General features: G+C 39.1%; 1 protein-coding gene across 5 annotated transcripts in view; it reads left to right on the top strand.

Moving 5' to 3' along the window:
- RPTOR (regulatory associated protein of MTOR complex 1) overlaps nt 1–27,846 on the top strand; it is a 160,726-nt gene that overhangs the window by 36,295 nt on the left and 96,585 nt on the right. For 4 of the 5 annotated variants that reach the window (XM_085311913.1, XM_085311911.1, XM_085311910.1 and 1 more), the window contains exons 4-6: nt 8,489–8,647; nt 13,937–14,083; nt 22,410–22,585. In XM_085311913.1, the coding sequence (XP_085168039.1) occupies nt 8,489–8,647; nt 13,937–14,083; nt 22,410–22,585 (482 nt within the window). The remainder of the gene's footprint in view (nt 1–8,488; nt 8,648–13,936; nt 14,084–22,409; nt 22,586–27,846) is intronic. The other variant, XM_085311914.1, reaches the window with a different exon arrangement.

The raw sequence follows: 27,846 nt of genomic DNA, 5'->3' as shown, positions 1-27,846 counted from the left end.
AGAATGGTTTTGTAGAATGTTTTTAAAATGAGTAAATAAAAATATGGTAACAGGATGCTCTTCTAATTTACCGAAGTTATTCCTATTGTATTTTAATATATTAATGTGCAAGTATAAATGCTGCTGTTGCCTTGCTGCTGCTTTATCAAGTGAAGACTAGGTTTTAGAGGGATGCTTTCATATAAAKCACAAACTTACTTGTGTTGTATATGATTAAAATGCCCTGTGTAAATCTTGTTCTGTTATGAATAATAGCTTTTTAAGTCTTCTGTTATTCCTAATTTTTGTTCTTTTTCATTTTTAAAGGTTTTATGAAATCACTTAAACAAGAATTTTCTAGGGCTTTGTAGCCTAAATGAATGGAGATTTTGAGTTTCTTACCATGTGAAAAGAAACGCATGTTTTATTATCAATCTAGTTTCAAAAACTGCATGAGAGGCTATCGGAAATCACAGCAGGTTCTGACTTGTTAGGGCATCTGGAGTTTGCTGTAACCCGGTTTAGCCAGGTCCGGTGTTCTCAGCTGCGGAGGTCATGCGGCAGACGTGATTCTGGCTATCCCCCAAAGTTATCATCTCKATTTCCCTCAGTGGCACTGAGGGTAATTTTCCTTTAGTCTGATCTGCTATATATTTATACTCTCCTTATGGAGAGTTTTTCATTTAATGTCTTTTATAGCCCTCAGGTCCACTGTAACAAAAAGACGTTCCTGCCCCTCCCACTGAAAAAAATTCGGTGATCCTAGAGGCTTAGGCTGGCACTGGCTTTTCTGAGGTTCTGTTGAACCATCTTGTTACCGTGTATTACTCATGCAGTAGTTACCGCTCAGTGTTACCCAATGTAGAATTAAAGCCTAGAGGAGCATTGCAGTACAGAATTGCTTTTTCCTATACCAGGATTCAAAATTGGACGTTAATATACTGGTTACTGAATTAAATTGACACATAAAGAATATTTATATACAAGGATTTATTTCAGTTTTTCCTGTCATTAGCTATTTGCTTCTACACTGTGAAATTTGTAGGTTAAGAATAGTATTTTATCAAGAGTTCTTATGAACTGCCTGTTGTATGCTGAATTATATAGAAATTTACTGTTGTTATAATATACTGTATATACAGTATATGTTGCATTTTAGAATTGTTTTTGTGTCTTAAGGCTAAAAGTCAAAAAAAAAAAAAAACTGCCCATACTTAGCATAGAAACAAAGTTTTTCATTACATAATTTGACTAGTGTATAACATTCAGTGCTGAGCATTATGCCAAAACACTGTAAATGTCAATTACAGTTCATTAATGTTCATTATCTAATAAAAATTCAGAAGGTGAAGCAGTGTGGATCAGATGAAGATATTTTAATTTTATCAACAGTTAAGCTGTAATAATTGAAATAATAAAGGTACATTGAGGTAGTCTTTTTGAAATGATACAAAAGAGGAGATACTCTGTCTCTCTGCTTTGTTGCATTTGTAATGGAGATGCGACTTGGTAGAGTTTTTAAACAAGGGTGAAAATCAAGCCAGAAGCGTGTGCATATAGGTGGGAGGTAGGATTAAACTTTTCTGGTCATCTCCACTGTTTTTCAGTCTTTTCAGCATTTTCAGGTTTTGTCTACACATACACCTCCTCATTATTCGTTCTTTTCATTTTCTGAATGATTATATTACTTAAAACTTCTCTTTCAGTTAAGTGYATTAAGCTAAATTAAATAACTGTACCACCAGTCTTTGGGTTTATTTCACTTGAAGACTAATGCTTTCATTTTGGAAATACTCTTTTTCATTATTTTATATGTTTCTGGGGTGTTCAGTCGTTTTAAAAATTTAAAATGTCAGGGATGTTGCTTTGCTACACCGCACAACATAGTCATTCAATTATGTGGCTGTAAAATTGTTTGACATATATAGGCATATTTTACCTGTCTAAGTCAGAGTTTGTTCCAGACGTTCTGAGGAACATGTTGCATCAAACTGACAGTTGCCCCTAAAACCTGGACTCTGAATTAATTCAATTCTGCCTTTCCACCTTTAAGGCAAACTAAATCCAGAGCTTTTAGTGTTCATCATTAATAGATCTTCCAACATTTGAGAATCATCTCAGGCTGCAGGAGTTTTATTTGATGCTTTGGATATAAAATATTAGTCTGAATTCTCTAATGCTGGCAGTGGTAACCAACATGTGCTCTTACACAAACCTGCTCTTGTGCTGCCGTATGCCGCGCAGTAGCCCTTGAGGATACAGGTATTAGTATTGCCGTTAGAGAAGGTGGCTGTTAGAGTTACCTGCAGGGTGGCGTTCGCAGTCTGGTCACAGGGACTCGTTGCAGTTGTTGTATATAATGAAGAGGTGAYGTTCAGGAGCTCAGGCATCCAGAGGCTGGAACAATTAATCCCAGGAGAATCCTCCCCTAAATTGAGTAAGTTCTTTCATCTGTTGCGGAAATAATCTGTTTCTGAAGTTATTATTCTGCTTGGTTAGAGCTGAGGAGAAGCACCTGGTGTAGATGTGCTTCCTTCCAGGGCTGGCTTCGCATGGTAGCACTGACATGCCTTTGAGTAGTAAGTTTTGGGTCTCAAAACTTCGACTTTGAGCCATGTTGTTTGATTAAATATTGAGTATAGACCTTCGATGAATTTTCCTGTCATTTCAGAACCTGATATTTTGGAACATCTTATGAACGGGTCAACTGTTTCTTTTAATGGTTGTTTGATAAATCCCTTCTCTTTTCTCTTTCCTCCTTATAAGGTGTGGGCCTGACTATCATCCTTGCAAGTTGAACTGGAAGGAATAGCCTCTTACTGCCATGTGATGCTGTCTCCCGTTAAGACACCTTACAGTGGCAATTACAAACACTAATGCATAGTGTTTGCTTAAAAAGAAATTTCAGGCCTATCTGAAAGTCTCCTAATTATTTAACTGGTGATGTGGCCAGGGAAACTATTTGAAAACAAATAAACATCATTTTTTAATAGTTAAATAGCAGAGAAAACATGGCATCATGCTGTGGGCTTACCACTTACATGCCTTAAAACACAGCATTTTGAAGGTAACTAGTCAGAAATTGTGGAGCCTTTGCTCTAGACCATACTTTACCAAAGTCTGTGTGTGTGCGCAAGAGAGCACCTCGAGACTCCTTTTAGTGATCCTTCCTATGCAGCTCCCAAAATGGTAACTATTCTTGCAGGTTCAGCATTACAGCATCTGTTTCAGGGGTGTGTGGGCTTCAGAGCTCCTCACAATTGTCCCAGGAGTTTCCATTAGGTGTGTATGTGTGTGTTTTCTTAACCCTCCTTTTTTTGCTCTAGAGGCTGATCACTCTGGCCTCGCAGAACATCCTAGCTAAACTGGACCATGGAACAACCACAGCAGCTTYGAGTAGTAGTGTAGAGCTCTGGTGCAGTAGGAACAGGGATCTGTGTGCTGGGCAGAAGGCCCCAGTACACACGCGATTAAAATAGGCAGCATACCCGCATCTTGCTGACTTTTGGAACTACTGGTTTCTTTACTGTTGTTTTAGTAACTTATTTCTTTGTAAGGAATTTCATATTTCTGTTTTTCAGATTTGGGCATTATTCCAAAAACATTGTCTTGGAATAATTAGATTGCTTTTAATCCTTCTAATTAAATCATATTAAGTAGACTGTCTGCTTGCATGGTAAAGAGTGAAGTTTAATGTATCTTCATTTGGAAACTGGGATTCAGATCTGACCTAAGTCACAGCACACGACCRCACAGCATCCTGTGCTGTCCTGTGTACGCTGAGGTTCACCTTGAGTGGAAGAGTTGCCTTGAAGAATAGGGTGGAGATGATTATTGTAAATCATTACAAGGAAGAATTAGGATATGTTAGGAAAAAAGTTGTAACAAAAAATGGAAACTGCCTTGAGACACACTTGAGCATCTGCCATTGGAAGCTTTTAATATAGGTTAGAGGAACATTTGCTAGGAAGGATACAGATGGGATTGGTTCTGCCTCTGGACAACTGGGATGGGGCGGGACTAGATTACTTCAGGCAGTCCAACCTAGCCTTGTTTTCCCAGGKTACATGGGACTAAGCAATGAGATTGAAAGATTTCTTATTCTGCGCTTTGCTGTTTTTGTGTTGCTCATTCCCTGAGTATTAACTGACAGTTTGCTTTTCTTTTTTCCTGTGTTCTAATGAATTTTAAAACATCAAATATTACAAAYGTACTGATTCCATTTTATTCATTTTACTGTAGCAGTACGGAACACTGCAACTCTCTGTTTTTAGCTTTGTATCTACTATTTTGCGTGTAAGGTTCTTTGTCAGACAATACTTGTTTTAAAAAAATCTTCAGAAAAATGAAGCTTTTACGTTTTAAACCGTTACCTGTTCTGGGAAGGATTGTGCTTGTGGTTTCTTCTATAAGAAAGTGTAAAAGAGCGTCTGTTTCAGCCGGTATCTACAGCGTTGAATGCTGGAGTAGTTCTTCCTGTTGATAAAACTCGAAGACCTCTTCAGATGGAGAATGGTACAGCAGTGTGCAGGTGGTCTCTCAAGAGGAACAAAGTTATCTTACTTGACCCTTCCTATCTGGGGGACTTGTTCATGTGTTAGCATGTTCAGACAGGGTGTCCTTGGCCCTTTTGAGGAGAGAAGAGAGTGAGAGGAGGGGAGGTGTGGACGTTGATAAAGGAACAGAGTTATGATTTCTTGGAGAACTTTGTTAGTCCTTGCATGATGACTCAAGACATTCCTCAGTGTTTGTCGAAGTACTCCTGTATCCTCGCTATTCCTTTCTTGCCCTGTCACTCCGCTCCAAACAGCCTGCACAGCTTAATCTGTGAAATGCTAAGGGACATACAGCTTTAAATCCTACTTAACCAAGTTATGTCTGAGAATTTCTTAACTTCTGAGTGTGGAGCTTTTCTCCTTGTGCAGATGATGCCTTYTCTGCACTCACAGTTTGACCATCTTTACCCTCCATATACCTCTTCACGTCAGCATCTTAGAACATTAATGTATCTTTATGAAAAYTTTGAAGAATGTAGCTATCCTAAAGATTTGCAATCCAAACTAACCAAAAGCATCMTACCTCACCAGTATGAAGTTACTAGGGAAAGGAACGTTGGGATCATATGCCAATATAAAATGTAGAAACATGAATTTATTTTTATGAAGGTCATGCCTATCAATCTTAGTAAGGTTTCTTAGTGATAAAAGGTGAGCAACTTTAGATTTTTATGCTAAATGTTATGGCAAATTGTAATTTGTAAATACTAAAGCCTATTCACGCCAGCTGATGCATTTTCCCTATAGTTCACACTTGCTGTGCCGTAGGTGTTGTTGCTCTGCCACTGAATCGCATGCATGCTTTGGTCCATGTTGTGGAGTCTTTCTGGAACCAAGATAGAGATTTTAGGCTGCAGGAAAATGAAGAGTCAAGGCTTGATTTTTGTAACTCTAGTAGGAAGATAGGTTTCACCTTGTTTCAGGAGGGAAAAAATTAGTCTCCCTGATGAAAATACCCTGGTGCTCCAGCATACATCTCACTCTGCAGGGCTGATGGGTGTCRAATGAGGACAGAAACTTGGCCTGGCTTCCAAACCCTTCTTCTTACATCCATTAACAGGGTAGGCAACATCAGCAACTTAAAATCGCTTATCCTCAAATTGTCACCTTCAGAACTCTCCATTTCTTCTTTTTATAGGAGCTAATCCTGAGGTGAGTTCCCTGAACTCAGCACCTGGCAGGATTGAACACACTGGAGTCTGCAAGACAGATAATGAGTCAGGTTCTGGTTTCTTGGATGATACCAACAGCACTGTGTCACAGACTCAGCAACTTCTGCAGTACCTGCTGCTCTGAGCATAACTTGTCATACACTGGGAAAGGGGCTTCTAACTTGGAGTCTTCTAGCTTGGAGTCTTCCTGATTTTGTTTGATTTATGTCCTGCCCCCTTCAAAGTAAAAGAAAAATCTGTAATTAGGTAAAGGTCTCAAAGTAGAGCCATTAATTTAAGCACAAAATCCACAGAACTGAGGGAATTACTTTATGCAGCCAATAAATACTGACATTTCCCAGTAGCGTAGGAATTGACGAACACACTGAATTGGTTTCCCCCCTCTAGTCAGACTCATCTTGGAGAGGTTGCTGTATCACCTGCTAATCAGCAAACCTGTGGATGTTTTGTTTATCCTTTGAAAGAATTAAATCCCCTGTGAAATGAATGGGATAACGCTGGGGAGAGGTGCGATGCTTATGCTTCACTGCTGCTTCGTTTTGTGGTTCATCRCTGGAGTAGTGGTGACACTGGTGCAGTCCCTTCAGCCGAGGTGGTTTAGTGACGGGGTATGCAGTTGGTGAGTGACTGTTTTATTACCCCGGGTGTTTTTGCAGAGCTGCTAAATGTGCTGGTAGTGTCAGTYGTGACTGCTGGCTCGGTGGACCTAGCTCAAGTGTCCTGAGGAGAACGCCACTGAGCTCGCGTAGATCCTCAAGCCAGGTTTCAAACCCTGGGTGTACCCAGAGCGTKGCTGTTGGCTTGGGTAAGGAAAGTATTTCTGTGTAGATTTGATAGAGCTTGGCTTTAGAGAATCCATGTTTTCTCTCTTAAAGATGATGGCTTTGATTTCATCATGGTGGGTGTAATTTACTATTCTTTCTGAGGAAAAAAATGAACTTTAATAGTGTATGCTCCATTTTTACTCATCTTACTGCTACTCTGTCTTCCTTCACGTTCAGTTCCTGGGGTGCTTGTCTCGGGCCGTGGCGTGCCGACACAGCGGTCGCTGGCCGCAGCCGGCCCCTGCGGTCCGCTCGCTTGCGCACCGCCGGCRTTCGGCGGATCCTACGCACCGCTTGCTGCTGCAGCAGCAGTCTAGCAACTTCTTTGGCTGGGTGACTTGCTCCTAGTTTTGTCAGTTAAGCCCGTTCATCTTAGGGATGTGAGGAGCACCGTAGCTGCTGGYTGATGTAGAACGCTCTGGAGCCGTGGCATTGCTCCAGGAGGATATATTTTTCTCTAAATGCCTCCTGTGATACTTTTTAAATTCTGGAAGTCTGACTCCTTCCCAAAGTTTTCCTGAAATTTTGAAATCAAATATTTGTAATGAATATTGTTCCTTGGACTATCTAGGTAACGTTGCAGGGCTATAAGGACAAGAAACTTGTATCAGTGTCTGTGCAAGTGGGAATTGAATAGAGTATGCTACCTCTTTTGATATTTATACATTTCATAGCTTAAAATAAATGTAAGTATAACTTGGAGAAAGATGGTCATCCTTAATGTCTTCCCTAGCACTGGGCAGGAATGGCAGCCTGTGGGGTGGTATACAAAGTGGCATTTCAGTCCACTTTAATCTTAACAAAATGAAAGATCGAACAACATTACACACTCGCATCCTTTGGCAAATTTTTTGAAAAGAGAAAACACTTTTGTCTGAAGTTCTGAAGYATAGAGGTTTCATTAGCAGCTTTAAAAAGTCTGCGTTCCTGCCTGTACTACTTACAAGTGCAAGAGTAAAGGGAATGGAGAGGAAAGATTGTTTACCTCTTCCTCCTCCTTCTGTGTCCTTGTTCAGTTGTCTGCTTAAATCTCACTGCAGTTTCTCTTTCTTTCCCTTCAGCCAGCTCTATTCATGGTGTCAGTATTGTCTTATTGGGAAGGAGGAGAAACTCCTTGCTGCCGAGACTACGGGGATTAGTTCCTTGTCTGCTGCTGGCCATCTGTGGCTCAGTGTCCTTCCCCTCTCCCAGGCTAGGATTCTCCTGCTGGTTTAGGTTCTTGTGTCTGCTGTGGGTCCARCTCAGAATAGCACAACTCCATTTGGGTTTAACATATTAGCTGAGGTGTTGCCTGGGCTTCTTTCMTATCTGTCCCCTTAATGAAAGGGGATACCCTCGTGCTGCGGAACTAACGAGTCAGGATTTGGGAAGGGGCAGGTCCTGCTGTTTATCATAATCCCACGTAGGACACCTATCTGAACTTTTCTGCCCTTCAGCCTGATTTTTCAATTCCTTTCAAGGCCTGAAGCAAGAGCTATTYCCCCCCCCCCCCTTTTCCTTTTGATAGGAGGGAAGAAACAGTTCAGTGTGAGATCTGAGGTTTATGGAATATCATGTTTGTACTTTTTTCTGTCTTTAAGCACATTTTGTTCACCTGGAGGTTCACGGGGTATGAATTTGAGGATTAGAGAATTGCACAGGGTCATTTTTGAGGCTAATAATGAAAGTATATTTGACATTTCTAAGGCATTTTGAACATTAGTAATCTTGGGATGAGATGGATCAAACTTCAGAGATGCGTAGTAAACTAACTTGTGACTTATGGTCTTACTATATGTGTGTGTGCATTCCCACACAACAAATAAGACATATTTTGTTTATTCAGCTGTTTAGCAAATGTTGTTTTCTTTTTCAAACCTGGAAGTTTATATACATGCTTCCTTCTTGAATAGATGCATGCATCTTAAATAGATCTCTGTTTACAATTAAATGATTAACTTACATGTTATGTTACTAGGCCAGATACAAGCAGAGTCTTGATCCTACAGTGGATGAAGTTAAGAAACTGTGTACRTCTCTACGTCGAAATGCCAAGGAAGAGCGGGTCCTTTTCCACTACAACGGACATGGCGTCCCCAGGCCAACAGTAAATGGGGAGATCTGGGTCTTCAATAAGGTGCGTCTTTTGAGGATCAGTAGGCAAAACAGATAATTTATCTTTTATTTATTTATTTATTTATTTATTTATTTTTACTGCTATGTAAATTCTATGACTGTTATCTTAGAAAGAAAAACTGAATTTTCAGGATTTGAAAATAAGTGTTCACAGGTAATTATTTTGTTCCACGCTGATGGTTGTTTGCTTTCTTCTGTGTCCTTAAAGTTCTTCTGTGAGATCGAATAGATTGTTCCCCTTCCTGCTGCAAAGTAAGAAAGCCTTCTCCGATGCATTGAGGGTCATTACAAAACACTGAGAAGCCACTACTTTCACTTCATCTGTTTTTCAGCTGTAACACTCTAGCTGTGTCCTGTCTGGAGCAAATGGTGAAGCTTCTTGATGGACCTGGCTTTGTTGCCATATGTCACTGTCTGAATGTTAAGTTCTTAAAATGAAGTTTATGCTTAAAATGTCAACTAACTCTCAATAGCCATTATTCAGACTACATGAGAAAAAAGCGTGAGGCCAACAAAAATGTGGCTAGCTCTACTTCTAAAGCAGASTATTGAGGAACCTCTGAGTACAATGAAATAGATACTTTTTATTTTCCTATAGTTTTTTGCCAYTGTTGCTTAGCTGTGATTTGTACAACTCTATTTTTCACATACTCATATTCAACACCTTTCCGATGGTATTGTGTGTGACCTAAATGTACTTTGCTTTCCCTTTAGCTAAGTTATTTAGTTATTTAGTGTTATTCTGTTAAGGGTAACAGATTTAGAATGGAGTCTTAGGAAATGGAGATATACTGTCAGTAGTTGAAAAGTGCAACCAGCTGACAGAGAACTTGCATTCATTACTATAGATTGTCTCCTGTTTTATTTTTGGGGGCCTATAGAACTTCTGTTCTCCTGGTTCACATGTATTATTTTTATAATTGAAAAAGCTTTCAATGATAATTTGAAAGAGGCAGGGGTAGAAGGGAAGGGGAGAAAGTACAAGAAAGCATCAGTTTATTCTGATGAATCTGTATTGGAGTCTTGATTAGTATTCAGACTATCACTTTAAACAGCTCATTCTGAAGCTGAATTTGGTGTTTCAGAACAAATAGCGGTGACCTTCTTCTCACTTACCAGCCAGTGGGTAACAAATAAGCCAGAAAGAATGCTGGGCAGAATGTGATACACATGGAAGAAGAGGAAATTACTGTTCGATGAAGTTTGTGTGTTGTGCCAAATGCTTTGTTAAGAACTTACTGGGTATTTGCCAGTTTTTCTGGAATCTCAGCTGGGATAAGGTGGTTGAGGACTCCACTGCTGATTAGGAGCTGCAATCTTTTTTTGATTTGTTTTATGAACTATCAAAAAATTTATTGTTACAAAATGATATATTTTGATATGTAGATTAAAAAAGATTATAACTTTCAGGAAGTATCATTCAGCCTGATTCACTTCAGGTACATGCTCAGGGCTTTTTTGTTTAGTTCAGAATTCAAATTCTGCTGGGAAGATATATGGAAGAAATAGTGTGGTGCAATTTGGATAAGGCACTTAAAAAGCTGATAGCTAAATTAACCTGGTCTTTGAAAACCAAACCTACTTACCTCTCTTTCATGCAGGTTTTTCCTGAGTTTAATTGTCCATAGATTTTGACATGTTACACTTGCTACAGTATAAATACCGTTGTGGTTACCTTCATCTTTCAGGGCTCCCTTATGAAGCAAGCCTGTGTTTTTGATACTTAACCTGGTCAGACAAATAAAGAGAATAGCAATAAATAAACAAACTGATACTCATCTCTGTTCATTTTATTAGAATTAAAACCTTCTATATACGTTTTGTAGAAAAAGAAGAAAATAGTGAGGAGATGCGCTGCCTCAAGGCAGAGTGTGAGAAATGGTGTAGGGAGGTGCCTGGTTCTCCTCGCCCTCCGGGCCTCTTTCCCCTTCCTTCTGCCCTGGAAATCCCCACTCTTCAGAGATTGTTTCAGCTCTAACTTCATGGGGTGAGAGAGAGCTTTAAAGGAAGCAGAAAATATATTTGGCTGTAATTTCTTTGTCTTTTAATGGCAGCTGCTCAAAAAGTGCTGCACTACTGCACGACAGCCTGTGAAGACTTACAGTGCTTTAATTGTTTTAATTTTTGCTTTGTAGCTTGACAAACAAAATGTTCCTGAACTCTTTGTTAGTGAGATAATTAGACATATAGAAAAAACTAGGGACAGATTCCCAAAGGTTCATCACCACAAAATTTATTTTCTGAGATTCTGAGAGATCCATTAGGTTGAGAAATCCCAGGATAGAAGCTGAATACACAAACCTTCTGAAGAACCTCTTTAGCTTTAGAGAAATTAATGACTATATGCTCTTCAAACATTATTTCATCTTGGATAGGAACTAGAAGGAGAAATTTTATCCTTCTTTGGAAGGGCTGATTATTTTGAAAATGTTATTTTTCCAGGTTTAGTATCTGTCTTTTTCACAGAAGGATGTGAAATGTATGCACAGGCAGAAGCAGATTCTGCAGCTAATGTAGTAACATGAAACAGATACAAAATGGACCTCATCATTGTCTCTCTGTGTCTTTCAGAAACTATTCCTTTATTCTAATTGATATTTAAATTATTTTTAGTTGATAATCTATAAGAATCTGAATGTCTTTTGAGTGATGTTCCAAATACTTCCAAAATGCTTTTAAATACTTGGGGTCAGCAAGCACTCAATATTTTGAGATTGCTTCAAGTATTATATCTCTTATGATATGGACAACTGATAAGAGTCTTTAGTAAAGTTACTGTCCAGTTTTCATTGCAAAAGACCCCTGGCAGCCTTTGAGATGATCCCACCCCTCTGGGGTGGTACTGGCTGTCTCTGAAAGGGAGCAGTGAAAGTCCTTTGGCTGAAGAAGTAATTACAGCTGTGCAAGTTTTGTTGAGATAAACTTCTGAAACTTGTCAGTTCCCTTCCCTTGTTTTGTATTTCTCGGGGACTTTCTGGCCGTCTGCCAAAATAATCTTCTGCCTCTARAACAGGAGATGTATTCCCTTTAATGGGAACCATAAAGAGAGGCTATGGCTTGAGGTGGAGCTATGCTGATCGTTCTCCAAACACTTCTTAGCTGCTTTAGGTCTAAAAGGTGTGTGCTTCAGTCTGCCTGCTGCTCTGCTGAAACGTGCTGTGCTTCACGGGGTGAGGGCCAGAAGCTGCAGGTCTGCCTTGTGCCATAGGAGATTGCCGTGGTTCATTGCTTTAAACCGGCTTAAAACACTCTTGTTTGTATGCGTTAGAAGTCAGCCGTCAATTACGGAATCGTAGGCTGTTTTTCCTGTAGGTTTCCTGGTTTGGCTTACCCCATGGTACAGGCCTGCAGAGGAAGGGCTGAGACGGTCCTTGTGAGCTGGGCGACTTGGCGTCCTCTGGCATTTCGCATCGTTCCTGTAAGCAGACACCGAATGTGGATTTTGGGAGTTGCATTAACACAGCGAACACTTTTGTGCTAAAAAACAGAGTCAATCCTGAGCTGAAAACATACAGGCAAGCTCGGTCGTGCACGCAGCCCGGCGTGGCAGGAGTGAGACAAACAACAAGCACCAAAAGATCAGCTCGAGCAGCCGTGCTAGAAAACTATTATTTAACACTCCTTTTTTCTTCAAACTATCTAATTTACATATCACCAGCAAATTAGTTAAGTTATATCTGTTTCACCTCAGGCAAAATCTGAACATAATTCTACTGGTTTGAAATGTCACAATGTTAGTCGTGGGCATAATTCAGTCTTAACTGTAGCAGCATGTATTATAAATTTAAAGTTAAAACAATGCGTGTCCATAAAACCTCATCGATTGTACATGTCAGAGCAGATTTTTATATTTAATTACTGTGATTGAAATGTGTTTAGAATTAGTGGTGTGTCAGTTTACTCCTCTTTGCTGTCTAAAAAACCCGGAAGAGGTCTATACCGAGGATAAGGTGTTTGTGTATCACTCTGTCCTGTGTCAGTCTGCAAAACTCCTAACTCCCCCAAAATTTTGACTTTTATGAGCAATAATTCTTCTTACTAGTTTTAATAAAACTGAAATTTTATGTATGGTCAACACTGGATTTTGAAATGACTTAACATTTCCTACCCTATTTAATATATGGTTTATGATCGCTTCAGACTTTACATATACACGTGTCCTTGAAAATTTGTTTTTTGCTGAAGTTTACTGTTTTTATTGCAGCTATTTTAAGTCTCTTGAATTTAAATGGGAATTATGATCCCCTCCATCATCCTGCTGGTGCTAACAGTAACATCCCGGCGTCTGCTGTGGGTTTCCGGCAGAGCCGAGGGCTGCGTGAGCAGGAGCAGGTTGCCCTCTGGCTGCGGATGGGGAGGCTCCGGCCGGCCACCGCAGCAGAGCACTGCTTCGCCTGTAGCTTCCGTTCTGCCACTTAGTGTATGGCCCTGTACAACTTATTTTAAGCCTAATTTTTGATTGTCTTTCAAATTTTAGGAGCTCTTGCTTTCAATTATTTGGTAGGAGGAGCAGGGAAGAGGAGGAATGAAGCAGTTAGTATCTACAGAAGTTGATTTTTTTTGGGGGGGGGGGAACGCTTCACTTTGAAACCAGTGTTTGTTGGTTTAATTTTATAGGACAATTCTGAAAGCTGCACAGAATCCAAAGACCATTCGGGGGGCAGGTTTAGCTCAGTTGGTTAGAGTGGGGTGCTGCGAATGCCAAGGTTGCAGGTTCAATCCCTGTATGGGCTACGCTGCGTAGGATTAGATGATCTCCAGAGGTCCCTTCCAACCTTACCATTCTATGATTCTAATAAAATTTGGAAATATCTTGTTAAACTGAGACAAGGGTAGCTGCTGAAGGGTCACCTAGTCTTAATTATCCATGTTGAAGTATTGGCAGAGTTTTCAGTACCAGGTTGTTGATGTTAAAGACAACTGGTTTATATTTTTTATCAGTGTTGCAGAAGTTTGAGCTAAAATTGGACTATTAAATGCTCATTAGGATTGTTAGCATATTTCAAAGCACTCTTTAGTGATTTTTTTAGAGTTTTAGCTTCAAGTTTAGTCTATCAAACAATAMCAGAACAAAACTTACTTGACGTTTGTTTTGGAGTTGGATATGTAGTCATCCTTATTAAAAGATGCTGATTGGTGTTTATCTTGATTGACATACCTAGGGTACAATCTAGGTTTTATTTTGTGATACATATGAAATATATATCAKAAATGAAATTTTTTGTATCTCACAAATAAGTTCTGGTGCTTCTTTGCCTCTCTAACTCAAACGTTTTGTTTCTTCTTACAGAACTACACACAGTATATTCCTCTATCCATATATGACCTGCAGACTTGGATGGGCAGTCCTTCCATTTTCGTCTATGATTGCTCTAATGCTGGCCTTATCGTCAAGTCATTCAAACAATTTGCACTACAGAGGGAGCAGGAATTGGAGGTAAGATYGCAGTGTATTGCAGAAGTCTCATTTGTGTCTGTTTCTCTCCACTGAACATTAAGATTAGATCTAGATTCTAATGGCTGCAGTAGGGCTAAGTTTAGGCCTGCTTTGCTATGCACCGCTGAAAAAATATGTTTAAAATTACATTAAAAGCAAATTAATTTGGAAATAATTTTGCCATTCCAATCTTTCTGGTTCAGTTTACTATCCTATTAAGTCAGAATAATTTTTAACACAAGCACTAATTACATAGTAATGTTAATAGAATCAATTTGTGCCTTRGTGATCTCTTCTGCTGAGATAAATGCTGAGGTGAAGCAGACATTTAGTTTAGATTCAGATAGCTGGGTATGTGTTTGGATGCAGTTAATGTTCTGTGCTTTTGAACCAAATGTGCAAATGTTGAACAAAATGATGTGACTGTGATATGCAGAGGGACTGTGACTGGTGATTTCAGTTTCACAGAGTGCTTAAGCTCAGTGTGTTTTTAATGAAAAGTTGCCTTTCGTTGCAAATGTAATTACTAATACATTTATTGAAGTAAATCTGAAACGCAGAGTGGAAAGTAAGAAAGAAGTTAAGGTTCTTTGCGTAGCAACTTGGGATGGCAAGATTCTCTGCTGTCAGACACTCGTGCTAGCTCTAGTCCACATTGAAAGTGCATTTTTAAATGGTTAACTTCTTTCACTCTTGCGGTTTCAAAACATTTTATATATTTTTTTGTAACTTCACAGAAGGAATATGATTTAATTAGGCAGCTAACTGTCATGAATGTGATTCTTGGGTAGATACTGACAGTATCCCTGGGTCTAATTCCTTTCATTATAAATTATAATTTCTGGGGATATTTTTGTGGTGACTTTTTTGGCAAGTAGAAATTCCTTTGTGCTGAGAGAAGCTGATCTAATATCTTGAGAAATATAGATCTCTTCATCACTCCTGCTCTTTTCTGCTGGTGGTAACACTGTTCTTTGCATAGGTGCGAGACTTTGCAAGCTCTATGGCTTGAGAAAAGTGTGAAACTGCAAGGCACAGATCAGTGGTATTGGCAATAGATGCATTTTGAAGGTTACCATCTTTTTAATTCTAGGAAAACATGTAGTGGCCAGATGCTGTTTTACTTTTCTGAAGTTCTTCTATCAGTATCTGACTTTTATGGCTACATTTTTTGCAGCCTTTTTCTTCTCTTTGCTTAATGCACGCTGCTTTATTTTGTTTGTTTTCTCATTATATTACTAAGCATATTAAAAATGAGCCTATTTTTACCTTCTCTTTCCCAGCTTTCTTCACAAGTTTCCTTTTCCCCTTTGCTTTTGCTGGGCTCTAGAATGACCTTGAAGCTGTTCTTGGAGAGGAAAGCAGTCACAGGTTTCTCCCCTGGATTCTGCTGTGTGACAGATAAATGAGTCAGGTGGTGGTTGTGCAGAGGAGGCTCTTTGCAAGTCAGACACACTGTCTCCAGGCCAGAATAGMTGGTTACCTTGAAAAAGATAAGCACAAGTAGCAAAATCATTTTTTTTATCCCAACAAAATATAAAATTCTAYTTGCTTGTTTTTGGGCGGTGGTTTGTTTTGACTAAATATGTGAGGTTACATAGTAAAACCATTCTAGTATTTCTTTGCTTTCCAACACAGATTGAAACTACCAGTTAATTTGATTATGAAAATACTTTCAGGTTTGCATGTCTACTTTCCACTCTTTGTATATTAGATTTTAACAGCTACTGAAGACTTGCTGAGATAACTGCTTAATTTATACAAAGCAGAAGACTTGATAATAGGGAAATGGTTACAGTGTTATATAAAGTGCAGATGTAAATTCATTCGGGATACTATAAGTTATTGAATTATCTTAATTCATGAGAACAGAAGTAAAGCTGAAGGTGGTACTCAAAGGGGCTACTGGAGTGATCAAGAAAATGTTTAGCCCGCCTTACTGAAAGGAGATTAGAAGAGCTTGCCTTTTTCTTAATCTGACAGAGTGAATGCTGATGAAATATATGGCTGTGTGTATAAATTAATTGAAGAATAAGCCTAAGGGAAGGAGAAATGCTCATAAAAGGACACGATTGACATAAGAGCAAATAGGTATAAACTGTCCATGAATAAATTTAGTCTGGAAATAGGTAAGTTTAGAAAAATTAGAAGAGCAAGGTTCTAGGACAGGCTACTGCCTGGAATAATAGAAACCAAGCTATTTCTCAAGGTGAAACTTTATAAATTTGAGAACAGGGTTGTATGACATGAATGATGATGTAGCAGGAGATCTTTCCTTCCAGACATTGCTGATGGAGGCACTGATCTTGCTAGGGCTTTGTACACTGGCATAACCACATCCGTCTTTGCTGGGACTGCCTTACTGCTTTACGGTGTGGGTATCTGTTCATAGGAAGCCTTCACTGATTTCTGGATTAGTATTAAATCATCCTGGTTTTGATGCAGTGCAGTCCTGTACCATAGTTAACTTCTATCACACTACCTGCAGTAGTAAGATGGTTGTGTCTAGTTCGTAATTAGTCTGTTACTGATAGTTTGCTACTAACATGCAAATTTCTAGATAAAAGTGTGCTTGTTCTCTGTCTACCTTACACAAAATACCTAGAAATTGGATAGTGAAGTTAATTTAAGGAGAGAAAATGCTGTGAAGCATGGAGAGAGTAAGGTATTACATGCCATAAAACTGTTGGTAGAGAGTGTTTGTACCCAGCAGTATTGCAAATGAGCCATCTTTGGAGGATGTTATATAGGTTTTTCTCAGTGGCAGGCCTGATGGGATAAGCATTAGGACATACTTGATGTTACTGTGGTTAAACTGTTGCACTTATCAGCAAGATGTAACCTGTGAGTGACCATGCGAAATAGTAAAGGCTAGAAGTGGAATATATAGGAAGTGGCTGAAGCTGGGTGATCAGAAAAGATTTTTTTTTCCCCTCCCTTCCTCTCCCTAACATTTTTTAAAATTTATTTATTTATTTATTTTAGAAAATAAGGTATTTAAATGTCTTGCAGGAGATGAGTAATCACTTAACAGGAGCCAGGAACTACCAACTAAGAAATTGAACTCAGGCTAAACACACGTTTTACTTCATGGTTGCATTATGCTCAGAAGAGTCAGAATTCATACTATTACGGTTATGCTGTTTTTTTTTTTTTTTATGGTATTAAGCGTAGTCAAGTGCTCTTTAGAGAAGTTTGTGAGCATGCAAAATACACACCAACTATCAACGCCTTTCTAGGAATATGGCGAGAAACTTGTTTTCTTTAAGCTGTGTGTTTTTATCTTACAAAATTACAGTTAACAAACACATTCATTTAGGTCTGGTAGATAATACTTGTTTGCCAGAGACTTAGTTCCAGGCATGGCTATTTATCACATTTTTTTAGGTATCCTTTTTTGGATAGCACAGAGTGCTGGCCTGGTGCCATCAGATTTTATATAGTTCCACCATAAATGTAAAAATTAATGACAACATACAGGTAAGTTTGCAGCCCCAATTATATTTTGTTTTCATTGTTCATGGAATATAAAAGCTATTATTTTTTCTTAGTGTAAGATCTAGGTCTTATTCAATCTCCAAAGAGAAGAAACAAAAAAATAAGTGATGGTTTGTGTGAGTGGTAGGAAAGTGGTTAAGCTTCTCAGATATCTGAGGAAGAAATAATCTTGCAGCGCTGCACGTTACATTGTTTTCTTTTGAGACTGTCCTCCAAAATATCATCTGTGTTCTGTAATTACAAAGCAGCAATTAAAGTTAATAAATTTTGCTGATCCCTAGCATTCTTAAAATGTCGCAGTGTTCCGAAATTTTAAGTACTATTGATATAGGAACTGGATGTGAAAACAAAAAAGCATTCCATATTGTTACAGACTTGTGCATCTTACTGGTTGTATTTTGAAAGGGCTGTTTTGCTGGACTGTGATAGACTGGCTGTTCCCTGGAAGTATCTGTGATTGGTTTAACTGGATGGGCAGTCTTGGCTTAATACCTGGCTAAACAAAACTATGTATTTTGCAGATAAGAAATATCCATTTAGCAGTATGATGTGGATACAGTGGCATGTTAGGAAGTGTGATAAATTAGTTTAAAAGTTTTTTTTTGTTGTTTTTTCTGTTGTTTTTTTTTTTTAGTTAATATTGCTGGTATACATTTGGGTTTTGTCATAGTATTTCTAACAGAAAGCTGTTGTTTTCCTCTCCCAAAGCACATTTTTCAGAGTTGGAAACTGACCCGAGCTCTTAGAAACAGGAGTTGCTGCTGCTGCCTTCCCAGTTAATGTCCAGTTTGGCATCGCTAGCGCAGCAGCGGCCCAGGCAGTGTGGATACTGGCATTGATGGAGGGTGTGGAGCACTGTCTTGCGGGGATTTGACCTCATGCAGTTGTAAGAAAATGGCAGGTGAAATAATGTCCGCAAAGCAGGCAGTAACCCATTTAGAAAATATCTTGCATATGCCTTTCCTTAAGCTCTGAGCTCTGCTTATAATGTATAATGGAAGTGGGGGCACTAGATGCTCTTAATCATCTAATTAACTAGCTTTGGCTCTATGAGGGTATATAAATAAACCATAATTCTGGAGAATTAGGCTTTTTAAGTGTACTGTGCTAACAGTGCTAAAACAGTAGGCTGGTTATGGCTGATTAATTTTCTGTGTAATTGTGATATTGTGTCTCCTCTGACTCATAACTGTTTCATAGAGTAAAGGTCTGTAGTCCGAAGGGCACGTTTGAGATGTACAGAAATGAAGGCTGAAACATATCTCCTGGCTGTTTGCTTTGCTGCAAGAGATGGAACTTTTCTATCTTCAGTTTTTGTTACAGTTCAAATTCCTCAACTTTTTACCTTGCAGCTGCGTTAGCAGCTTTTTTGTCCTTTGTGTAGGAATCCAGTTTTGCTCTGGGGGTKCTTGTTCTTTTCTGCCTCGAGTAGGGTATATGACTAATGCTTCCTAATCAGAGCTGGAGAACTCAGTTTTTATCTTTCCATCTTGAACATTAATTCTTCAAAAATTAGCTTAATGGCAGCCCAGCAGAATGTTGTCTGGCATTAGCATCATGTCTGGGGGGAGAATATTTGTAATCCACCATCTGCTGGGAGAGGGGAACATCTCCTTTTCTGTACTCGTTTTAATACATCTTTTGCATGGGAAGAGGATTCTCATAGCAGAAACTGTGTGAAAGCAGCCTGTCTGGTCAACATTTAAAGTAACAGCATCTTCCCATTTCTGCTTTAGGGCAAAGTTCCTCCCAAGTTTAACTTAAACATGCCTATTAATTCGAACAGACCTGTTTTTTCTGTGAAGCATTTGCTTCTGAATGTAATTACATACACACACAAATATTTCCAGTAACAGTGGCTTAAAATACAGGTGTTGTCTCCCTCCGTGTTAGTCACGAGTGGCCCTACTTGCACATCTGTTAACCCTTCAGCCTGCCAGATATGGTGATTGTAAATGGCAAAACTGCTCGTTAGCTTGGGCAGCCCCAATCTGTATTCCGAACAAAGTCGTTACGACCATCTTACCAGAATGCCGGGATATTTTGGTGTAGTTTGCAAACTAATTTTAGATAGCACTATTTGTAYGAAAGACTGCGGACTTCCAGTTACTCATAAATAACAGTAAGTAACACCAAAAGTACTTTACTCCTGGTAAAGACAGTTTTGCTTACCGAGCTTGCACCCGACAGCGTGCGGCACCTTGAGAGRACGTTTGCAGCGCCGAGAGCAGCCGTGAGGTCTCGGGGCAGCTGCAAGGACTCCGGCTCCGCAGACTGGCATCCGGAAAACAGTCAACTATGGTGGGGAAAGCCATGTTAATGTAATTTTGATAACATTTTATATATGGCAACTTCACATAGTTTATTTACTGGTATTACAGTTGTGAATTTATAATTCTGTTTATTGTATATCTTGCCCTAATAGAGGGACATTTATGAGGGAACAGAGCAGTCCACAAAGTCTGATTTTTGGATGTTCTAAGGATGCAAAAACAATTGTTCATAGAGGGCTTTACCTGACCCTCTTCCTCCTCCCTCCCTCTTCCCATGCTTATTTTGTAAAAGAAAGGAAGAGATTTAGATCAAGGAGATGAATGGAGCAGTGAACACTGAAGGTTTTGCTAGATTATTACCCCTAGAAATCTGACAGGATCTGTATTTGCTAGCTGGTATTGTGTGTTTGGTTTATGGTTGCTAACAGCATATCTGCTAATGGACAAACACGTGCCTCGAGGCCCCCCAGCTCCTGCGGGCGTCTGCGGGCGGGAGGCAGGAGCCGGGCCGGCGCGCGAGCGCTCCGCACCGCTCGGGGGGCACCGAGTCCGCCCCGTGCGTGGCCCCTTCGGGGGGGGGCAGAGGGCAAGTCCTTCCCTTAGAAATTAAGGGCTGTAGTTAAGCAGTTTAACTGCTTTATATTTATAACTCTGTAAAGAGCTAATGCTTCTCCACCCTGTTTCTTATGGCTTTCTCCCCAAATACAAAAATCTTTCTGGTGTAGTAATTACCTGGCTTTTGTTGTTGTTAAACGCCCAGCTTAAGTTTTATTGRGAAGTACAGTAGAAATCACTAGTAATGACCTGAGCTTAACTTTGTTCCCAGCCAAGGGATGGTATGGATCTTCACTCAAAGTGTCACACCTGAACTGAGAGCGATGGTAGGTCTTAGCCAGCCTGGTCAACCTGCGAAAGCCAAAGTGTGTCACTAAGCATGTGGGATTGGAATGCAAAAAAATAGTTAAAGAATCAAAAAACTTCATGGGTTGTAGAATGTGTAAAATAACATCTGAAAAATCCTCTGTGGCTTACAGGTATGCTTTACTAGATGAGGGATGTGGCTGTGCCAGGCTCCAGGTTTGTAATGCAGGTATTCTGCTCCCCAGTGACCCTGCTGAGACACCAAATTGATTTCTTTGAGACAGACAGAATTTTTCATGTATAAAGATGGTGAAGAGTGAGWTTATTAGTGAACTGTGCAACCTTTCTGGCTTGGCAGGCGAAGTGAAACTGGCGGAATTGGTAATCTTTGTATGAATGTACTTCTGCAAACTTTGATACCGTAACGCATAGATCTCTTTTATAAGTCTTTGCTTTCTAACTCGGGCACGAAGGGGCAATGAACACCCTGTCTGTGTTTAATTTCTTTGCTGTATTCATTKAAGAACCCTTGTGTACCACAGATCAGAATTTTGGGTGGCTGAGGTACATCTGCTGTGTTTGTGTTCACCTGTTTCAGAAAGACACTGTGYATGTTTTTCATTCTGTGGATCATTTGTCTTGAAAAATATAAGCTGTTAATCACAATGTTAATTAAGAGYATCACTGCAGTTTAGAAAGTGAGGAATACTGGTGTATATGGTTTTCCACTCTATAAACCGACAGTTGGACAGCTGAGTTGGCTGCAGTGACACAGTTCAGAATTTTAGACACTCTTTCACAGCAGACTTGGCCGTGATTTTAAAAGAGCACTGAATATGCCTATGTAAGTGCCTATTCTCTTTCTCATTCTTCTTTTCCTTTTAAAAATTGATCCTTCTGCAGCATATGGTGTGAAAGAACTGAACAGCATTTATGTGTAGCTGGTGCTTGTCTGCAGGTGCAGGAATGCTGCCGGATCAGTGTGTTCCATCAGTCTCCTAGCTAGTCTGCACTGACATGTCTCTCGGTTTTCCCAGAAGGTTTTAATTGGATGATTATGCATTTTCTACTTTTTTGACAGTCTGTCTACATACCAATGGTAATTTTCTCTCTTCCTTTTTCCAGCATGGCCTTTTTGCTCTACTGGAATAGAAAGATGTATGGGGAGAGACATATAGGGAGTTTAGTATTCGCCTCACTTACCAGGAAGGGTCGTCTTTATGCCTCATGGCCAGAAATGCTGCCTAGTGCAGCCAAATGAATTACATATTTCCATTTGAAGCTCTTCTGCCATCTGTGGTGAATGCTTATGAGCCACACGATGTTTTTTGTTTAAATGTAAAAGAAACAATTATTAGTGCTTGATTCCAAGCTGACAGATATGAACTGAAGACTGAAGTGGAGATCTACAGCTTAATCCATTTTACAAGTTGTTATTTTTGGTGTTAAGTACTGTTATGGTAAATACACTTAAATACTGTAAAATATATGAGTTAAATCATAACTACAGCTGCTGCTCTTGTGGTTTTAAACTTCTCTGAATCCAGAGAGCCATTGAACCTTGACAGCTCTTCATTCATATTTTTTTTTTTTTTGAATGGTATAGAAGTTAACTTCACTTTCTCAAGTGACTAATTTTTCTCAAGTGACTAATTTTTTTTTCACCAATTGATTAAGTTTTTTGATCTCTCTAGGTGGCTGCAATTAACCCAAACCATCCACTTGCTCAAATGCCTTTACCTCCATCGATGAAGAACTGTATTCAATTGGCAGCATGTGAAGCCAACGAATTGCTACCTATGATCCCTGATCTGCCGGCTGACCTTTTCACATCATGCCTTACTACACCGATCAAAATCGCTCTGAGATGGTAAGCATCTTCCCCAGTTTTGAAGGAAAATGCATAATTCGTGAAGCTTGTCTGATGAAATGACAGATTTGTTAATCCAAATGCTTTACCTAACCTAAGGTTTTTCTGCAGAATTGAATTACAGGRTTTGAACTATGCCTTTGGGACGTTTTATTAATCAGAAATAGGAAGGTGAAAATATTTTCTTATTAGTGTTACACTGTAGATTCCACCTGGATATCTAGGTTTRCTCAGATTAAGGGTATACTGTTCTGGGAATTAAGTATCTTTCTCTTCAGGGAGCAGAAGTAGTATATAGTACAATACAACTTTCTGTAAATTGTCTTTTTGTACAAATTATATTCAAAATACTGCAGTTATTGTAAATAATACGGTAGTATTAAATAATGCTATAGTGGGAAAAAAATGAAGCAATAAACAAGAGAAAGATGTTATAGAATGACATACCTAGTTAATTAGGCAGAAAGATATAAAATGTAGCAGGAGCTTCCTAAGAGCAATATCCTTAAGTAACAACAGAGAGGAGCACAAACAGTTGTGCTGGCTGCAGGCATGATGAACAATTATTATTGAACAATCCACCTGGTCAGTTCAAGGCTACATAGAAACTAATTTGGTAAATACAAATGACTGTAGCTTTTAAAAATGAGTATTTTTAATTGAATGGAGTCCAAAACCAATATACAAWACCATGCAAAGTGCCAACGATTCAAGAGTTGCAGGTTTGAGTCTAAATTCTCAGGAGAATGTTTTCTTCAGAACTCTTCATCGGACTATGGAGAGAGAGAAAGAATGAAGCAATTGCTTTCAGGATGGATGTGCTGAGGCTTCTGGTTAATCTGAATAACTAATTACTGTGCAGGTGTTTTAAACCAATACCATGAGGACACTGTGACACCACTTTGTTGTTGTTGTTTTACTGATTCATCAAATCTTCACGGGAATCCATAGYATGGGCTTTGAATCCCATTGAGATTAACACATGCTGGTTGACCTGGCTTGTAGCAAACTGAAGCTTTGTAAGTAAAGTGAAAGCTGTTTGCATTGAGATTTCAGTTTTTTTCCTCTTGTAATTATCAGAAATATAGTTCAGTGTTTGCACCATAGCTAAAGGGAAAACACTAAGGCTCTGTAAGTTTTGTATTGGAGCCATACAAGAAGGATGTCCTCCTCAAACATGTAAACTGCTTAGACAGCAGTGTTTAACGTGCAGTTTATATGTACTGAGAAAGTGCTTTTTCAATATGTGATCTGTTTAGGGATTTTTCTGTTGCTTCATCTCCATGGGAACACTGCTGAAGGGGTGATCTGGGCTGATTCTTCAGCAGTTACACCTGGCACAGGCATGAAATATGCTCAGATTTGACAGGAAATGTGTTTGTAAAATTCTGCTCAGGAGAAGAATTTAAAAACATTAATCTCAGCTATTCTGGATTTTAATGCTGGTGAATGCCATGCAAACTGGTAAATTGTAATGCATTTCCTATTGCATCTAAACCACTGATTATAGGTATTACTTACTGCATACACAAACAAAACTTTCTCCTCTATTCCATGATGAAGAATATGCTCTTTTTATACTTCCAGTTGATTGGCATTGCTAGGGTTGCGTGTTTATCCATGCAAGTCCTGTAAATACTAAGTGCTCGCTTGTGGAGCGTTATTATTCACTGCTGTTAAATGTAATACATGCAAGGGCAGATTGGCCTCCTACGTTTCAGTTGTCTGATGCAAACTGTGTGTTGGTGTGCAAAAGCGAACAGTTAACCAAAAAACGATGTAAGCCTTTGTTACTGAAACTTCCCTTTTACTTCAGTCTGGTCCTTTTATTACCATTGATCCAGAAGTCCTATAGAATTGCTTTGGAAATAGAACATTTTTGCAATTCTAGAGTGACAGGCTAATGAAGTTTACATACAGTATTTATGGACCAATAAAAGCTCGTTGGATAAAATCCTATACACCCCATTCTGTGCTCTGTATTTTAACTGAACAATTAATGGATAACATTGGGTCTTTGCTTATCAAACAGAATTGCAGCTGTGTCCACTTCAATGTAACTTTGGGGAAAGAAAATTGATGCTGATAACAGAAACACAGTCAATTGTGTCATTCTGAATGTAGTGCCTGAAACCCTTAATGAAACAGTATGACAATCCCAGGAATCCAGTGAATGAATTCTGCTTAACTTAGTCAATAAAATGTAGCAATTCTATAATGTATAGTGACTGTTGGAGCTGACAAATCCATAGTCTGCATTGCCGTTCTCTAACGGATGAGCTAAAGGTAAGCCATACAGATTGTTCGTCCTGAGGGATAAGCACTGGTGAGGAAGTAGGCCCAGCTATTGCAGAAACAGGCAGAAGTTAGTATATTGTTGGTGTATTACTTTATACAGATCTATGTTTCCCTTAAACTCTGAAGAAAAAGGCAACTATACTGGAACTTGTGATCAATGCTGCGTGAAATGCTTGTACCRTCATCCGTCCACGAAGAGTTGAACAAACTGCAAGAATATATTCACAATTTTACATGTCAAGGAGAAGKCTGTGCTTGTCTAAATTGCCTTGAGGACTTAAGGTTTTGGACCATGAAGTCCTACCCATAAAAAGTTAATAGGGCTTCTGAAGAGTGCTGAAGAAACCCCAAATCAGAGCAAACAAAGTTTTGGAGCTGCTCAGACCTGTGACTTTGAGATATGCAACTTCTGTATATTGGAACCCAAATATAGCAAGCTGATGATCTATGCTATGTTGAGAGGCTCACTGAGAAAAGAGTTCTGATTCCTCAAGTCAGTAATGTGGATCATCGTGTATTTGGAAGAGAATATTTAAGCAATGTCATTTTAGTATATGGAAGAAATGAGAAACTAAATCTAGAGGTGGCCTTTTGAAGGGAGACTTTACTCGTGATCCTGTAGAAAAGTTCTGGTTCTGACAGAAACTTACACAAAAGTTAAGTTTATTTGCAGATTAGGTCATCAGAGAGCTTTTAGGATGCTCTAGTTACTAATGTCATTCAGAAAAAATAAGTTTGAAATTAAATTTCCAGTTTTTTAGTTAGTATAGGAAGAAAAAACTATTTATTGTACCTTAATGTCATTATGCCTTTGGGTCCCAAATGATTTCCATGACTTGTCAAGGGCTGTAAACTACAAACCAGCTGAAATGTCATTTTTTCTCCTGTGTAACTTTTTGTAGCACTTCTGGGCAATAATTGTGCAGCTTCTTGTATAACTTCATATGTGAGGCCTATGCTGCGAGTCGCATGTGATTTACAGAAAGGGTGAGCAGGATACAGCACACTTGAAAGCAGAGTTATGCCTTCTCCCTACCAAATCTACTGACAAACTGAAAAAATTTGTATTTTTAATTCTCGGCTGCAGATTGGGATTGTTTTGAAGTCAGAATAGTGATTCACTATGTCAAGACAGACCGTTTCCCCAGAGACTAGTCTCTCCCTTTGAACAGGAAAGATATGGGGAACATCAGAAAGCAGCATATTCTGTTCAGTCTCTTCTCCCTAATAACATATCAGYTTACAATGCTGTCTACGGGATCTACTGTCCTGAAGTGCATTGCCTATGATATGCAGGAATCGCTTCACTCACCACTGAAATATGACTGTCCTTTGCGGTCACTAGCAATTTGTAACAGCAAAGCCCAGCAGTTTAGGAGGAAGTAAACAACTCTAGCTGATCAAAACTGCAAGCGTTATTCAGAAAGATAGAGAATAGCCTCCTCGTTTTCACTTGGACATGAAAGCTAGCAGCTGTAAAAGTGTCACAGGCCCTTTTAAAGACCTGAAAGAGTAAAGGCTTGGTTTTATAGTCCCAGAAATGTGATGAATCTGGCATGTCTGCTGCTACTGCCAATCTGTCAGAATGCACGAGCATAGACAGAGCAAGACCTTTTCCTCTTGCATATTTTATTCCCTCCCATCTTGCCCCTTTTTTGTGGCATACTGTAATAGAATTTAAATGTTCTTTGACAACATTCAGTGTATGCAAAGTTAACAGTAATATATAGAGAGTATGAAAATCTGAGTCGACAAAAACAAACTGCAATACTTAACTAGGTGCTGTATTTTTCACTTCAAACAGCAGTTGCTGGATCATATCTCTTTCTGAGTCTTGGCTGAAAAAGTAAAATGCACTATGCAGAACTGAGGGCTTCCTGGAAGTTTGTTTTTAAATATGGGTCTAAGAGTGGGTGCATGGGGATAACAGGAACTGGAGATTGACACTTGAGGAGCAGTAAACATAAGGCCTCCAKTCACTAAGGTATATGTAGAACGCTTTTGCCTGCTCAAGCCAATTTGTTAAATTCATCAGAACTGAAAAATATTTGTGAAACTGTATTTTATTTTAAAAAGATCTAAGTCAGACCTCAGACTGGAGCAYTTTTTACTTTTCTTTGGCTTTCCTTTGGTTCTGCAGTTTTAACTTTAACTGGCCTCGTTTCAGGATGACGGGATATCTAGCAACGGAAAGATGTTATATTGCACAAAGTAGGGTTTCATATAGAGCTGCTAGCTGCGATCCAGTGCTGTCCCAAGACAGCAAATAAAGCAATTGCAAAGGAAGCCAATTTGCATCGCTTCCTGGTAGGATTTGGCAATGTGGATCTGTTTCCTATACACTATAAACAGTTCCAYAGTACATAGCCTAAAGGATTGAAGAAGGGGAAGAATAAGAGGCAAGGAGTGCTTTGCGAACTCTGCTTGTCCACATCTCAAATAAAGGATTTGAGATTTTTAGCTCAAACGTAAAGGCCAAACTGAAGGAACAGATTTATAGGGAAACGATTTTATGGAGGTAATGATACTGCTAATTAATGGTGTTAATTAATATGTTAATGTGCCTAGTAGTTTTTGTGAAGTTTTTGTGATGTTATGCAGGATAATTGAGAGACATGCAGGAGCAGAATGCATAGAAAAGCTCTTCCCTTTTATGCGTTAGTAAGGCGCAAACTGATCCCAAAGCAGGCGAAACAAAATGATTTCCAAACTGAAGGCTACAATCAGTGATTCTATGCATTGAAATTCAGTAGTTAGTACAATATTTTGAGTAAATATTCTGCTGAACATTATAAATCACGGCATTGGGCCACTAGTTGGAGAATCTTGAAATGAAACTCAGTCCTAAATAGACATATGGGAAATGCATTAATTTGTCTTGATCCTAACGAAATAGAATAAACAAACTGCCAGAGGGGGATTTTTTCATGATTTTGGTGTTAATAAATGGTGGCATTTTTAGT

The sequence above is a fragment of the Rhea americana genome, unplaced genomic scaffold (assembly GCF_003343005.1).
Source record: "Rhea americana isolate MKP2758 unplaced genomic scaffold, rheAme1 scaffold_351, whole genome shotgun sequence".
In the NCBI taxonomy this organism is placed as follows: Eukaryota; Metazoa; Chordata; class Aves; order Rheiformes; family Rheidae; genus Rhea; species Rhea americana.
Note: the sequence above shows the minus strand (reverse complement) of the source record. Positions and strands in the feature narration are given on the sequence as shown.